Source organism: Vigna unguiculata, chromosome 9, assembly GCF_004118075.2.
Source record: "Vigna unguiculata cultivar IT97K-499-35 chromosome 9, ASM411807v1, whole genome shotgun sequence".
NCBI lineage: Eukaryota > Viridiplantae > Streptophyta > Magnoliopsida > Fabales > Fabaceae > Vigna > Vigna unguiculata.
Genome location: NC_040287.1, coordinates 9,483,502 through 9,498,638, shown reverse-complemented (window position 1 = coordinate 9,498,638; position 15,137 = coordinate 9,483,502). Strand labels below are relative to the sequence as shown.

The window sequence follows — 15,137 nt, the reverse complement described above, 5'->3', positions numbered from 1 at the left end:
AGTTCAAACCTTGGTAGCAGAACTTAACCTTTATTTTTAAATTTGGTTTAGAGTGAATGTGGAAAGGTAGAGAACCTAGAAAATGGGGCAACGGGGGAAGGGTCAATTGATTCTATATGCTTGTGGAAATTCATGATAAGCCTAATGTGATTGGGAATTTGGGTAAATTGATGTAGTTGTAGAGTCTTACATGTTTTGGGTGTCAAAAATGAGGGTTTTGGGTAATGTAAGTGTGAATTGTGCTTTAAACTAGGATTATTTTGGGTCTAAATTATGCGTACATGTTTGGTGTATGATTCTCCATTGTTTGGCATAAATTGGAATGTGGTTTGGGTATGATTTCAGATGGTTTGTGTGCGTAAACAGAGGGAAACTCTGCAAGTCTCCCCCAAGCGAGGTTATCTCGTCTAAGCGAGAGTTGCAGAACCTCGTTTTTGGCTCTGTATTGCACTTCTCGCCTAGGCGAATGGTTCCTCGTTTAAGCGATAGACAGTCTCGCTTAGGCGAGAGTGGCTCGCCTAAGCGAGGTTGCAAGGAAGTGTGCGCATGTTGAGCGCGACTTCTCGTTCAGGCGAGAAGTTTAGCGTGTTGAGCGAGCCTGGTCTCGCTCAGGCGAGACGACTTCGAGACGACTTCGCCTAAGGGAGATAATGTGGTCATGTGTGATGTTTTTGCGTGATTTGTAGCTCAAGCGAGATTGATTTGAGTGTTTGGGCGAGAGATGATCTTGCCTAGGCGAGAGGATCTCGCCTAAGCGAGATAACGTATTGTGGTCACTGTTTTAAGCTCGCTCAGGCGAGGTGAGCTAGCCTAAGCGAGGCTGATGACTTAGCTTGGGCGAATGTCCTTGGCTTAAGCGAGTTTATGCGAGTACTATGTTTTTATGTGCTTGTGAGTGTGTTTTGGCTGTGTTATCCTAAGGATAGGATGTGTGTGCATGTGGTGTGGTGTTTGGGCTTCAAGGACTAAGTCCAAGAGGGGTCTGGGATGTGCTTGGTGGTTGGATACATGATGGGCATGGAACCGGTTGAGTTTTCGTCGGCTACTAATGGGCGAGGAGTCCTTAGTATGGTGATTGCATGTGTCGGGCGCACGATGGGCAAGGAACTGTGATGTTCCCGTCGGCTACTATTGGGCGAGGAGTCCATACCGTGCCAGGGTCCAAGTTTTGAGGCTTGAATGTTTTTACTACAGCCGAGGAGTCTGTAGGGCAGGACTATGAGCTGGATAGGCTCATAGGGTTGGACCACGAATGAGTTAGTTTCGTGGGAGCACAGGGAAGTCCCAAGACTTAGTTCATGCATATGACTCATGTAGGACTATGAGGTCATGGTAGGGTGATTTGGAAAGTATGAGAATTTTAATTATGTTATTTTGGGTTGGGGAACATATTTATTTCATATATCTGTTTATATTTTTATTGTGCATAGCTCACCCTATCTGTGTGTGTATGGCGATGATCGGATAATTTGTTATTCGGGAGCAGATGTTGTGACAGGTGAGCCAGGAGATGCTTAGAGACGGAGAGCATGGGCTACTTGGGTTTTGTGAAGCATTTTTATTTTTGGTTTTTGATGTAACTTTAATATTGCTGGACTATATTAATTTTTGTACAGAACGATAGTGAACTTGGGAATTATGTTACAATTACTATCTTTTTTAAATTTCCCGCGCTTTTGAGAAATAGTTTATATTCAATGCGGTATTTATTTTAATTGATATTTTATTTATTAAAAATTAGTAATATTCCTTAGGGATGTTACAAAATCCCTTGGAGGTTCACAGTATTACCTCACCTTCATTGATGACTCTATAAGAAAGGTATGAGTTTATTTTCTTAAAAATAAATCTGATGTGTTTTCTGTGTTTAAAAGGTGGAAACAGGTGGTTTGACTCAAATAGGTTTAAAGATTAAATGTTTGAAGTCTGATAATGGTGGAGAATATGACAGTAGTCAATTCAAGGAGTTTTGTTCAGAGAACGGGATCAGAATGATCAAGACGGTTCTAGGAACACCAGAACAAAAAGGTGTGGTAGAAAGAATGAACAAAACCTTGAATGAGAGAGCAAGATGTATGAGAATCTAGTCAGGATTACCCAAGGTATTTTGTGCAGATGCAATAAGCACAACAGCCTATCTCATAAACAAAGGACCATCAGTTCCTTTAGGCTATCAATTACCTGAAGAAGTATGGTCTGGAAATGAGGTAAACCTTTCACATATGAAAGTCTTTTGGTTGTGCTTCATATATTTTGTTGAACTCTAATAATAGAGATAAATTGGACCCTAAGGCAAAGCGATGTTATTTCATTGGTTATGGATCTGACATGTATGGCTACAGGTTTTGGGATGACCAAAACAAGAAAATTATTAGAAGTAGAAATGTTACTTTTAATGAAAACATGTTCTATAAGAACAGGACTGCAGAATTTGAAAATGCAAATAAACAGCCATAGCAGGTATCATTAGAAGAAATTTCAAAAAGTGATGTAGTCAACAGAAGGCAGAATACAGAAGTAGAGCCTGAGTCAGAGTATGGGTCAGAACCTGAACAAATAGTAGAGTCAGTAACTCCTGAATTACCGACTAAAAGGTCTAGCAGAACAATTGTAGCACCACAAAGGTATTCTCCTTCATTTCATTACTTGTTATTGACTGATGCTGGTGAGCCAAAGCATTTTGTTGAGGCTATGCAGGGAGATGAATCTATTAAGTGGGAGCTAGCAATGGAAGATGAGATAAAGTCTCTTCAGAAGAATAAGACATGGTCTTTAACCAAGCGTCCAGAAGGAAAGAAGGTTTTTCAAAACAGGTGGGTCTATCGGTTAAAAGAAGAACCAGATGGCAGCAAACGATATAAGGCTAGACTCGTAGTGAAAGGGTTCCAACAAAGACAAGGAATTGACTTCACAAAAAATTTCTCTCCTGTTGTCAAGATGACTACCATTAGAGTTATCTTGAGTATAGTAGCTGCAGAAAATCTTCATCTAGAGCAGTTAGATGTGAAACAAACACTGAGAAGAAATCTTTATGGCACAACCAAAAGGTTTTGAAGTACAAGGCAAAGAGAAACTTGTATGCAAGCTTCATAAAAGTTTGTATGGATTGAAACAAGCACCGAGACAATGGTAAAAGAAGTTTAATGAGTTTATGAGAAACTCAGGATTTCACAGATGTGAAGAAGATCATTGTTCTTACGTGAAAAAATATGTTAACAACTATATTATTCTTGGCTTGTATGTTGATGACATATTGATAGCTGATGCTAATATGACAGAAATTGACAGGTTGAAGAAACAATTGTCAGAAAATTTTGAAATGAAGGATCTTGGTCCAGCCAAGCAAATTCTTAGTATGAGAATTTCCAGGGATAGATCTGAAGGTATTCTAAACTTATCTCAGAAAAAATATATAGAAAAATTGCTTAGCAGGTTCAATGTTGGAAATGCTAAAACCAGGAATACACCTTTGGGAACTCACTTAAAGTTCTTAAAAAGGCAATCTTCTTAGACAAAAGAAGAAGAAAATCACATGTCTAAAGTGCCATATGCATCTGCAGCAGGGAGCTTGATGTATGCTATGGTTTGCACCAGACCTGACATAGCACATGTAGTGGGAGTTGTGAGCAGGTCTCTATTCAATCCCAAAAAGGAGCATTGGGAAGGCGTAAAGTGGATATTGAGATATTTGAAGGGCACTTCAAATATGCATTTTTCTTTTAGAAGAAGTAATCTCACTTTACAGGGGTTTTCTGATGCAGATTTGGGAGGTGATTTGGATGGTAGAAAGAGCACAACAGGTTACATTTTTACGTTGGGTGGCACAGCTATCAGTTGGAAGTCTAAACTTCAAGGAAGAGTCCCCGTTTCAACCACTGAAGCTGAGTATGTAGCTATCTCAGAAGCAGCAAAAGAAATGATATGGTTGAAGAATCTTCTAAAAGAATTAGGAAAAGGGCAAGATGAATCTCCATTGTTTAGTGACAGTCAAAGTGCCATTTGTCTTGCTAAAAATCCAATTCTTCACTCCAGATGCAAGCACATTGAATTGAAGTATCATTTTATCAGAAACTTGATAAATGATGGAGACTTGTTTTTGTTGAAGATTCTAGGTGCAGAGAATCCAGCTGATATGTTGACCAAGACTGTCACAACAACTAAGTTGATGAGGCTTTGCATTGCCTCAACTGGCCTTCAAGAAAATTGATGATGAAGGCACTACATTAGGTGGTAATGTAAATCAAACCTCAAGTGGGAGAATTGTTAGTATTATGGTGCTTGATTTAGTCCCACATCGCTTAGAATAATGAGATGTGATTCTCTATTTTACTATATAAGAGACTCTATATAAAGCTTTGAGATACACCAGAAAAATCATACTTCCTAATGTAATCGTGAACGCAAACATACACATTATACACCTAACCACGTTAAATCCTCTATGTCTATTTTTCTCTCCTTTATTCTTTCTTTTATTGCCTCTTTCCTAACATTATGAAGATTTTTGATAGATTTTGAAAAGTCATTGAACTTCATTTGTCCCCAGTATCTCAAAGACCTAAGTTATCTTCGTATCACAAGGTTAATTTCATATAATTTACAAGAAAAAAAATCTTTTTCATACCAATTCTTGTTTTAGTAATCTTTACTGACTTGTACTACTTAAATATATTTCTTTGTTTAAATATGAATATGTAGTATAATCTACGTAATGTCGTAAAAAAAATCATATTCAATATACGTCCCAAACTTAGTTACAGTCGGTTTAAAAGAAAAATGTATGTTTTAGTACTCTTCATCTTATAAAGATAAATATATATATGTAAGGAGGTCTATTATAAAAGCTATTGTATAGGTCCAATCTTTGTTCTTCTTTTTTTCTATAACCAGAAGTCACAATGAATAATATTTAAAGTTAATAGTGTTAGGAGAGGATTAGGAAAAGCTAAAGAACCCTTACTGAATTAGCATGTGTGAATTAAGTTATGTTATTAAAATAAATAAGAAACCTAGCTCAAAAGATACTGCCACCCATATAAAAAAAAAATGAAGATCGATCATAATGCTATATAACAGCAACGTTGGGCCCAAAAAAGAAGATAATATTATTATGATGATGAGGAAAAGAAAACAAATATATCCATGAAATATTCTGAAAAGAAAGGATTCCATAAAGAGACAAGATAAAACACAGGATAACAGCAGATAAAACGGACCACCAATTGCCACGTATTAAACACCACACAAAAAACTTCTTTTTTCTCATAAATCTTATGTGCTCTAACATGGCAAAAAAGGAATCCCACTCTCCACTCCATACTTTTCAATAAATAAATTAATTATATTAAATATATGCATCTTCTCAATTACTGTAATCTAATCATACACATAAAGTAAACTATTAATGTTAATGCTGGATTTTACTACATTATGCGATTGATAATGAATGAATGAATTTTAAAATAGTTAGCTTAATATGAGACCAAAGATTATTTATAATTAGCTGATATAATCCTTATTAAAGTGGTAAAAACATTAAAAAAAGAACCATTTGCATATTAAGAATGGTTCCGCCAGCTAGCTTCACTTAAACTAATATATCTCTTTCACTTGTTTTGGGGAAAAAGAAAAGCTAATCTAATGTGTGTCCTTAATCTGATTAAGAAAAGATAATAATAAAATTAGACATATATGTACTAAAAAGAATATTTCTCATAATGTTATCATCACAATCAATGATCTAAGCTACAATTTTGAATTATATGCGTATCAAGTACATCACATGATAACTCACATTAAACCTTATTTTAAACATCTCTGTCCCCTCACCACACCTCTTCTCTTTCCTTTCTCTCTCTTATATTAATCACTTCCTCACACATTCACTGCAACAACGCCACAATTCACTTTTCCCTCTCACCGGAAAATGCCTCTCTCCTCCGCCACCGCTCCTCACTCTGCCTCATCCGCCGAGATCATGCTGTTCGGAGTCAGAGTCGTCGTCGACTCCATGAGGAAGAGCGTCAGCATGAACAACCTCTCCCAGTACGATCACCATCGCGATACCGCCGCCGCCGCCAAAGACGACGCCGCCGGCTACGCCTCCGCCGATGACGCCGCTCCGAACAACTCCGGGAAAAACCGCGACCGCAAGCGAGGTCCGACCAACACCTTCTGGAACTCTCTGCCACGCTTTATAATTTATATAAATAAATACTTTATTGAGTATAATTGATTGTTCGCTCCGCCAAAAAAATTAGATGATTTTTCAAACTATACTTAAATACATTCCTGAGACCTAAATATGGAATATTAATTTTGATCGGTGAGAGAATCGTATCATATGAGGTATGTTAGTTAATCTAAGTGTTGTGTATTTTTTTTTTTTCATTATTTTTAATGTTAGGTTTGTTATATTATAGAATATATGAATGTTTATATCCGTTATTAATGTCGATTTTAATCACTGAGATTTAAGTAGGTATTATTGATACGAAATATTAATTTTAACCGGTGAGAGGATCTATGTTAGTTAATCTAAGTTTTGTATTTATTTTATTGGAAGTTGATTGTGGATTTGTTGTAGGATGAGTATGAATATGAATATGAATGTGATTATTGATTTGTTGCATTAAGAGAGTGTTGTTTGTGGATATTTGGGGATGATCAGGGATTCCATGGACGGAGGAAGAGCACAAGCTGTTCTTGGTTGGGTTGCAGAAAGTGGGGAAAGGTGACTGGAGAGGAATCTCAAGGAACTATGTCAAGACACGGACACCAACTCAAGTTGCTAGCCATGCTCAGAAGTACTTTCTCCGCCGTACCAACTTCAATCGCCGTCGCCGTAGATCCAGCCTCTTCGACATAACCACCGATTCGGTAAGTTCTGTTCAGGTAAAGTTTGATGTTAATTCTGTACATGAAATTTGGTGCTCTGAGTCAACGCGTTATTAATCGATGTTGGTGGTGGGATTGAAATTTTAGGGTGCTTTCTTTTGCCGTGTTAGGAAAAACAAAGTATAGAAACCAAAGGAAAAGGGGAAGAAAAAAAGTTATGCCACTATTCAGGTTCTGTTGGGTATGTTAGATTGGTGGATTATTGTTTTCAAAAATACTATTATTTTTTAAAATTCGTTTATCTCTTTGGGGTACTCGGAGTGTTCCTTAAACAGTTCCGTGTTTTTCTGTTTCAATTTTGCAAGCAATTGGGAGATTGTAGTCTTATTTTCGCAGTGTTTGGGTTCAAAACTTCGAAATCGCAGTGTTTGGGAGACTTTCCTTGCAATTGTTTGTAAAAGGGGAAATGGAATAAAAAATGTTTTATGAAACCCAAAGAAACTTGTGCCATTTGGTTATGTATCTTATCTATACTTAATTAATTAATTAATTAATACAGTCCTTTGTTGTTGAAGAGAAACTCCAACCGAACAAAATCACGTGATTTCAGGCTTTATAGCCCAAGAAGTAACTATTTTGAAAGAAACCTTTGTGTTATTTTAGAGTACCAATCGTTCAGTTTCCATGGTTTGGTACGGGAGGAAGACTTATATTTGGATGAGAATAAAGAAAAGGAAAAACAGTACGAGGAAAAAAAAGAAAGAAAATGTTGTTTGGATGAATTAGTGAAAATGGATGGAAAAATTTTAATTAAATTCTTTTGATTGAAAAAAGGGTCATAAATATAAAGCAAGAGAATTGCATAATTATCATATCATTTTAGTGTTACAGATTTAAATTTAAATTAAATTGCTTATTAGAATTTTTTTTTCTCAACTTCATCCAGTTCCTCTATTTGTGGTCCTTTATTCGACTATTCAAGTTTTTATTTGATTTTTTCACAATTTTTCTCTCTTTTTATTTAAATATGTGAAGCGTTAATTAATCGAATTGTTTTTGGTTTCTTATTCAAATATTTAAATCTTTTATCACCAATTATTCAAACATGTATACCCTGTTATGTTTCAACAACGTGAGTTATTTGTAATGATGTTATTAAATTTTTGGTCAGGTCTCTACAACCCCGATGGAAGAAGGAGAGATCCAGCATGAAGATAATGTGTCTCTTGTGCATCCCATGTACCCTGTTACGGGTGAAGGAAGCAACATGAACGGATTTTCAATGTTGCCTATGTATTCGAAGGACATTGCTGAAGCTGGGAATCCAATGAAAATACTTACTTTGGGACAAGGAAATAATGTGGAACAGAATGGGCCTTGTACTAAGCTAGTTTGCACAACACCCCCAATTGTTCCAGCGTCTGATATCACTGCCACCAGTTTAAGTTCAGTTGATCCACCAACACTGTCTCTCGGGTTATCTTTGTCATCTACTCAAAGACAAACTTCATCAATACATTCAGCTTTTCATTCACTCTCGCGTTTCAACAATGGAGATAGCGTCATAACCGTTGCTTAGAATGATTCAGAGACTTTGGATTCAGAGATTTTGATATCTCAGATCTCCTTGATGTTAAAGGATAAAAGATGTTAAAGGAAAGGACGATGAATTAGAGAAGGCAATAAGGTAATAAGTCACCAAATTGATCCTTCTGTTCCTTGTACAGACCCTGGAAAGGTCCTGTCATGGTTTTGTTTATTGTTTATTGCCTCTTTTTATGTTTGTAGTTACTATAACTGAAAATAACGAACTACTTCCTGTTAATTTTTAATCAATATAAATCTGGACTATACCCAAGAATGATCTCTAGCCCTTTCTGGGAGCAATTATATACATGAGTTTCATGTTGCCACTGTACGTCATCTGCTTTAGCAAATTGACTCATTTTTCTTGTTTTTTCTTAGTGAATTCATGACTTAGTTTCTGCCTGCTCTATAAGTCTTGAAATTGGCAATTGCATCATCCCTGTTAATCCACAACATCCACATATTCTTTACCGATTATTTTGGTGCTGTTCTCTCCTTAACGATTGTATTGATATTTTAAATATTTTTTTAATATATTTTAAAACGTTAAAATTAAAGATAATTCATATATTATAAAGATGCAGTATAAAAATAACACAAAATAAAATTGAACATAGAATCTAAATTGATATTAGTTGTTAATATTTTATTAATGAAGAAATTGAACTCATAATCTCTTTGATTCTTCTAAATTTTTCAAATCAATTTTATAACTTCGAAAAGTTAGTGGGTGCGATGCGAGTTTGACTACTCAACTTGTATTGTTGTGTGTCTTCTCACAGTTGCAAGCACCGTGCGGGCCAGGTTGTCAATTCAGTTATTCGACAAAAGAAGTGTCCTACATGTTAAGAACCTATAAATAATCATTTTTTTTGGTTAATGTCATGGGTAGTTTTTGAGATGATGCTGTGAGATTTTTCCTTTTATTTTAAAGTGGTAACAATGCGTGAACACAAATATTGTGTCTAGATGCTAGATCCAATGTGAATTTTTTTTGTTTCTGTTAAGGTAACAATATCTTCTAAAGGAAGAAACCAAGGGCGTGTTGACCCAAAAATGTTTTTGTTCATACTAAGTTAATGTTTAAACTCCCTGAGTAATGCTCCCTTAATTATATGTAGTTTATTTCTTAATGTGGTCTTTTTTAATGTTTTATTTAAATAAAAAAATTTAAATTTACTGAGTTTTAATTATTTTATTAGATGAAATATTTCAATCAATCAGTAAATATAAAAATTATTTAAATATTAAATAATTATAAGTAATTTACAAATATAAATGTTGATAATTGTCAACACTCAATCTTGTCCGGGTGAATAAATTTATTTTCAAAAAACAAGAAAAGGTTTTTAGTTAATAAAAAAATAAAAAAAATGTGAAACAAAATTTTCTTCAAAGATTTTCAAACTTTAATTTAAAAAAAAAGAAAGAAAAAAAGGAAAAAAAGAAGGAAGAACCTAATTTGTTATCACACCCCTCTTTATGAGTCCAACAACTCAACATATCTTCTACCTTTGTTCTGATAGAGAAATTAATGATTGATTTTAATAATTAGAAGCAATATTTCTTTCAAATGTTAAGAATCAATATTACTAATTGGGATATGATTTTGTGCTCTGATTTGTTAATGGTTAGAATCAATATTACTGATCTTGATTGATTTTGTGCTCTGATTTGCTCTCTATAATGTACTACTATCATGACCAATTCTTTCCTTATATTGTTCATTCATTACAATTAAGGCTAGGATTGCATTGATATTACAATATGTGAATATAAATACGTACTCTGTCATATGAAGAAAACAGAAAAAGATAATTCTATACACTTCTCTAATTCTTTCCCATCACCACTCCCACATACACACCTCCTTTCTAATCTCTCTTAAAAAAAAAAAACATTCTCTACACTCTCTCTTCCTCTCATTACCATCCATATAGACACCTCTCCTCTTTATCTCTATTGGAAAAACAAACACAAATTAGAAAAGGAAGCAAAAACAAAAAAGAAAAGAGAAAAAGGTGAGGAGATATTGAAATTTTTTGTTAAGGTACGTCACTCTCAATTTTTTCTTTCAGCTTTTGATTTAGTTTTTTTCAATTTTCATTCTTTTTTTTAATCATAAAAAATATTTTTTCCCCTTTCTTTATTGTCTGCCCGGCCGCTCGTGTCGCATGATATCCAATTTAAACTTTTGCTTTTTTTAAAAATATATACAGATGATCTAAAAATAAAATATATCTTTCTTTGTTTATTCTTTTATATCTATTTGGTTACTCACGTCGCAATGACATCCACAACTACTCTAAAATAACTTAAAAAAATATTAAAAATTTGTAAATGATTAAAAAAATAAAAAATAAAAGATTAGAAAAAAAAGAATTTACTTGAATTTACTTGAAAAACAAATAGTTTTGTTGTTTTCTGTACATTCTTTTATTAATATTTTTGGGGAAAATTAAATATTTTGAAAAAATCACATAACTTTTGCACATTTAATTAAAGGTACCATCTTAAGACGAACGTTGTGAGGGTGTTAATACCTTCCCCACGCGTAATCGACTCCCGGACCCAAAATCTGATTTTTCGCATACCTTGGTTCTTTTTTATGGTTTTTCATAGTTTCCTATAATAACTATAGTGGCGACTCCAAACTCTATTTTTACAAAATTTTTATTTTTAGTTCGTTGTCCCGTCGCGATTTCGACAATAATTCTTGGTTAATTTTATTTTTTGATACAAAAATTTCAAGACTTTTTTGTTTGTAATTGACATAATCTCTAATCAATTGTATTCTTTTTTTAGTTTGTGCAAATCCTTTGAGCATCAACGGAAAATATTGGAGAAATCATCATCTTTTGTGTACGAGTCTCTCAAGTTATCAAAATTTAACATTTTGTTTAAGACTATTAAATAATGCATTGGGCATATCTCATTTTATTGTCATTTTCTTATTTATGTTTGATCACACAACAAAATTATTTGTATACCTTATTCATATTCATTAAGCATGTTTCTGGTTAAGCTTACATTGAATTTTCAAAGATGGAAGGAATTCATGATTACTATTGATCATAAAACTCTTTTAGGAAAAAAAAATGTATATTTTACAAAGTTCTAGTAAAAACATACAACTCTTTATCTCCCCAAATTTCCATAGAAACTATGTGGCTCATGAAAACTTCTTCATTAATATTTGTAGGAATTGGTCAATCTCTAATTACTTTCACATTTTCATACCATTCATTTCAACTCCCTTGAAACTCACAACAAATTTTAGGAATACTACATGATTCATCTTAAATATGCATTTATCTTTATTAACAAATAATATTTCTTTCTTAAAGGTTTCAAGCACTTTTTATATGATACATATACTCATATAATCAAAATATCATCAAAATATACAATAGAAAAAACTTGTCTACAATGTGTTAGGTGAATTTAAGCATGACTAATCACTCATAATTCAAACTTTGTTTTGAAAGTAGTTTAATATTCATCTCTTTCTTTAAGCCTTGTTTGGTTATATTTGTTTTTCAAATCAATATTGGAAACATGTTCAGGGTCCATACAATTCATTAAGTCTTGGAATTAGGGATGTCTATATATTTGATTGTAATATTGTCGATGACACGATAATTCATGCACATACACCAACTACAACAATTCATGCACATACACCAACTACATTTTTTTTAAGAACAAGGATAATTGGCATATCACAAGTACTCTAGGTATATCTTACTCATTCACATTCAATCCACTCTTCTACTTGCTTTTGAATTTCTTAACTCTTCTAGGTTAGTTTTACTAGTTGGCATTGGCGGAACTTCAACAAGATAGAGGAGAGTCATGACTCCCCAAAAAAATTTTAATTTAATTTTATATATTTTTAAATTATTTATAATAAGTTTAAGAAACAATTTCATTATTTTATTTATATATTATTTATTTATATATCTTTATTGTTTAAAAATAAAATAAAAACTAATTTGATAAATGTTGGTTAATAAAATTGATTCTTTTTTAATAAATCATCAAGAAAGTATAAGAGTAAAAAGAAAGATAAAAAGATATATCGGAAACGAAGATAGGAGAATAAATAGATTGAATAACGCATTGTCACAATATTTCTCACGAATAAAGATTAATATTCTATTATGATTTATGTAAGAATGGGGATTTTGTGTTTTTCATTTGTAAATTTTTATTGATGTATCTTGGACTGTTTTATGAATTGTGTTACACATATTGAATAACCTTGAATTGGAATAAATTAAAATACCTATGTTGCGTGAATTCAATGAAATAGAAAGATTAGAAATTAAAAAATGCTACGATAATTACTTTGTGAAAATGGTTTAAGTAGAGAAAATGTAGAGTTTTTATTTAATTAGAAAAAAATAATTTATATATAACAAAAAAATCTAATTTGGTACCTCTAAGTTTTTTGTCAAGTTTCACCAATGCAAGTTGGTCTATTTAGCAAAGAAAAACTAGGGATAAAGTCAATTTGATGTTATATTAGAGGTGGTAACCCATTTGGAGGATCTTCGAAAACATTCTCAAATCACACCAAATATTCTTACCAGAAAGGAGTGTGCTCTCATGAGGTGAAAAAGTGACATTTCTAAGAAGTCAAGCTTTAACGTTCAAGAATTGAACATTAAGTTGTTACTGAGATCCATCTCTAAATGATTCTCTAACACTAAAGATAGTAATAATTATAAAACTTATAAAATATGTAAGTATTAATATGGGTGAGAAAGAAATTGAGTTAGTGCTTCCTGTAAAATCAATATGTCTTTATAAGTTTTTTAGTCTATGCTAAAATATTAAAAAAAATAAGTAAGACAAATAAGACAAATTATACCTAATTATATAATATATAATTAGTTAATAAGAAATTTGTAGTTTAGTTAGTTATAACCAATTATGAGAATAAAATCTTTTCTTAGGTGCAAGGAGTTTTGGAATCTAGTGGATGAAAGCATTTCCACACTCATAATTGGATCAGGACCAAGTGGTGGAATCGACAAATCTGTAATAAAAGTCACTTTTTATGCCGGTTATACCATACGTGAATGGGTTTTGTTGATCGAGGTCGTACTCTATTGACTTAAGAAAAGTAGGTTTAGAAGATGACACCTCCGCTAATTGTCAAATCGCGTCTATCTCAAAATCATCAAGTTCCTCAGTGCTGGCAAAAGAGCTTTGAGACTTCCCGTCTGAGGATAGAATGTGAATCAATAATGAATGCGATGATCAAAGAAGCGGCTAGACATAGGTCAAAGGTACAATTGCTACCGCCAGTAAAATTTCCTTGCTTTACTAACGAGCTAACCTACGAACCGTTCCATGGGCTACATAAAGAAACAAGAGTAAAAGACAACGTAGACGCTATACTACACAACACAAGCAAATACCAAGATAGAAAGTGTCACTTTTTAAGTTGGTTATAACCACAACCGACATAAAAAATGATGTTTTCTTTTATTGCAAATTTATTTGTTTCCCAACCACTCACATAAGAAAACTTGCATATATAATATAACCAGTCCACACCAGAATTGCAACACATTACCAGATCATCAACTATAATAACCACTTTGGAATAAGTTACCAAAACCCTAAAAGAGTGAGAAGAGCACAGATAATCCTAATGGTGTGTTTGGATGAGGTAATTTAAGAGATTAATTCATTTATTTAAAATTTTTGAATTTCTTTAAAGTAAAATGACTTGTTTAGATGAGAAAATAAAAAAGAAATTGAAATTAAGGAATTTTAAAAATGTATTTCAAATAAATAAAATAATAGAATTTCAAATTCACTCAAAAAAGAAGGAAATTGAAATTCTCCAAGTTGTGAAATTCTTCATTGGTTAGATAAAAGATGGCTAGGCCTGACTTGACCGAATGACTAGGAATAACTCGACCAAATTCAGTCAAATTTCGCTCGATGATGACTTGGCCGAAATTCGGTCTGGACTAACTCGATCGAATTTGGCCAAATTTCGATTGGAGCCGACTTGACCGAATTTGACTAAATCTTTATCTAGGGCCAACTCGATCGAAACTTGGTTGTGACTAACTCGATCAAATTCAGTCGGGGCCGTCTTGACCGAGTACAACCAAATTTTGGTCGAGACCGACTTAGCTGAAATTTGACCGAGTTGACTCGATCGAATTTGGTCAAATTTGGCCGAGTTGATTTTGACTGAAATTCAATCAAGTCAACCTTGTCCGAAATTGGACCGCATTTGGCTGAGTCGACCTCGGCCAAATTCGATTGAGTCGATCTCAACCTATACCAAATTAGATTGAATTTATGCTGACAGAAATTTGGTTGAATTCGATTAAGTGAACCCCATTGAAATTTCATCTAATTTAAATTTTTTAAGTTGAATAATCTATTTTCTAAATTTAATTTAAAATTTTATATATTAAAATAAATATTATTAAAATAAAAATTTATCTCATAAAAAAATTTAATTATTTTATCGAAACAAAAAATTAAAATGTGTGATATTTGAATTACTCTGTCAAAAAAATATTTAAAAAATTAATAAAATTCAATTAAAAAAAATTCAAATACAATAAATTTTAATTTCTTGATTGAAATATTTTATCCAACCACAAGATAAAAGAGCTACGCGCGAGCCACCGGAGTACGATAATGAGAGTAACCATTAGATGATGATGCATTTTGAT

The 15,137-nt window shown here is 33.0% G+C and overlaps 1 protein-coding gene across 2 annotated transcripts; it reads left to right on the top strand.

Moving 5' to 3' along the window:
- The first annotated feature begins 5,805 nt into the window (after nucleotides 1–5,805).
- LOC114164218 (transcription factor MYB1R1-like) lies at nucleotides 5,806–8,806 on the top strand. 2 transcript variants are annotated; one of them, XM_028048802.1, is made up of 3 exons: nucleotides 5,806–6,158; nucleotides 6,671–6,894; nucleotides 8,009–8,806. In XM_028048802.1, exons 1-3 carry the CDS (start codon nucleotides 5,927–5,929, stop codon nucleotides 8,414–8,416), a joined length of 864 nt encoding a protein of 287 aa, XP_027904603.1. In that variant the 5' UTR covers nucleotides 5,806–5,926; the 3' UTR covers nucleotides 8,417–8,806. The 2 variants fall into 2 exon arrangements, with proteins under 2 accessions (XP_027904603.1, XP_027904605.1); XM_028048804.1 differs by having other exon boundaries at nucleotides 5,809–6,158; nucleotides 6,671–6,879.
- Nucleotides 8,807–15,137: the final 6,331 nt, after the last annotated feature.

Bases quoted from the DNA above. Each gene is read 5' to 3' on its own strand.
- LOC114164218 (XM_028048802.1), top strand. From the start codon at position 5,927: ATGCCTCTCTCCTCCGCCACCGCTCCTCACTCTGCCTCATCCGCCGAG. The intron at 6,159-6,670 runs GTCCGACCAACA...GGGGATGATCAG, and splicing joins AAACCGCGACCGCAAGCGAG to GGATTCCATGGACGGAGGAA. The intron at 6,895-8,008 runs GTAAAGTTTGAT...ATTTTTGGTCAG, and splicing joins ATTCGGTAAGTTCTGTTCAG to GTCTCTACAACCCCGATGGA.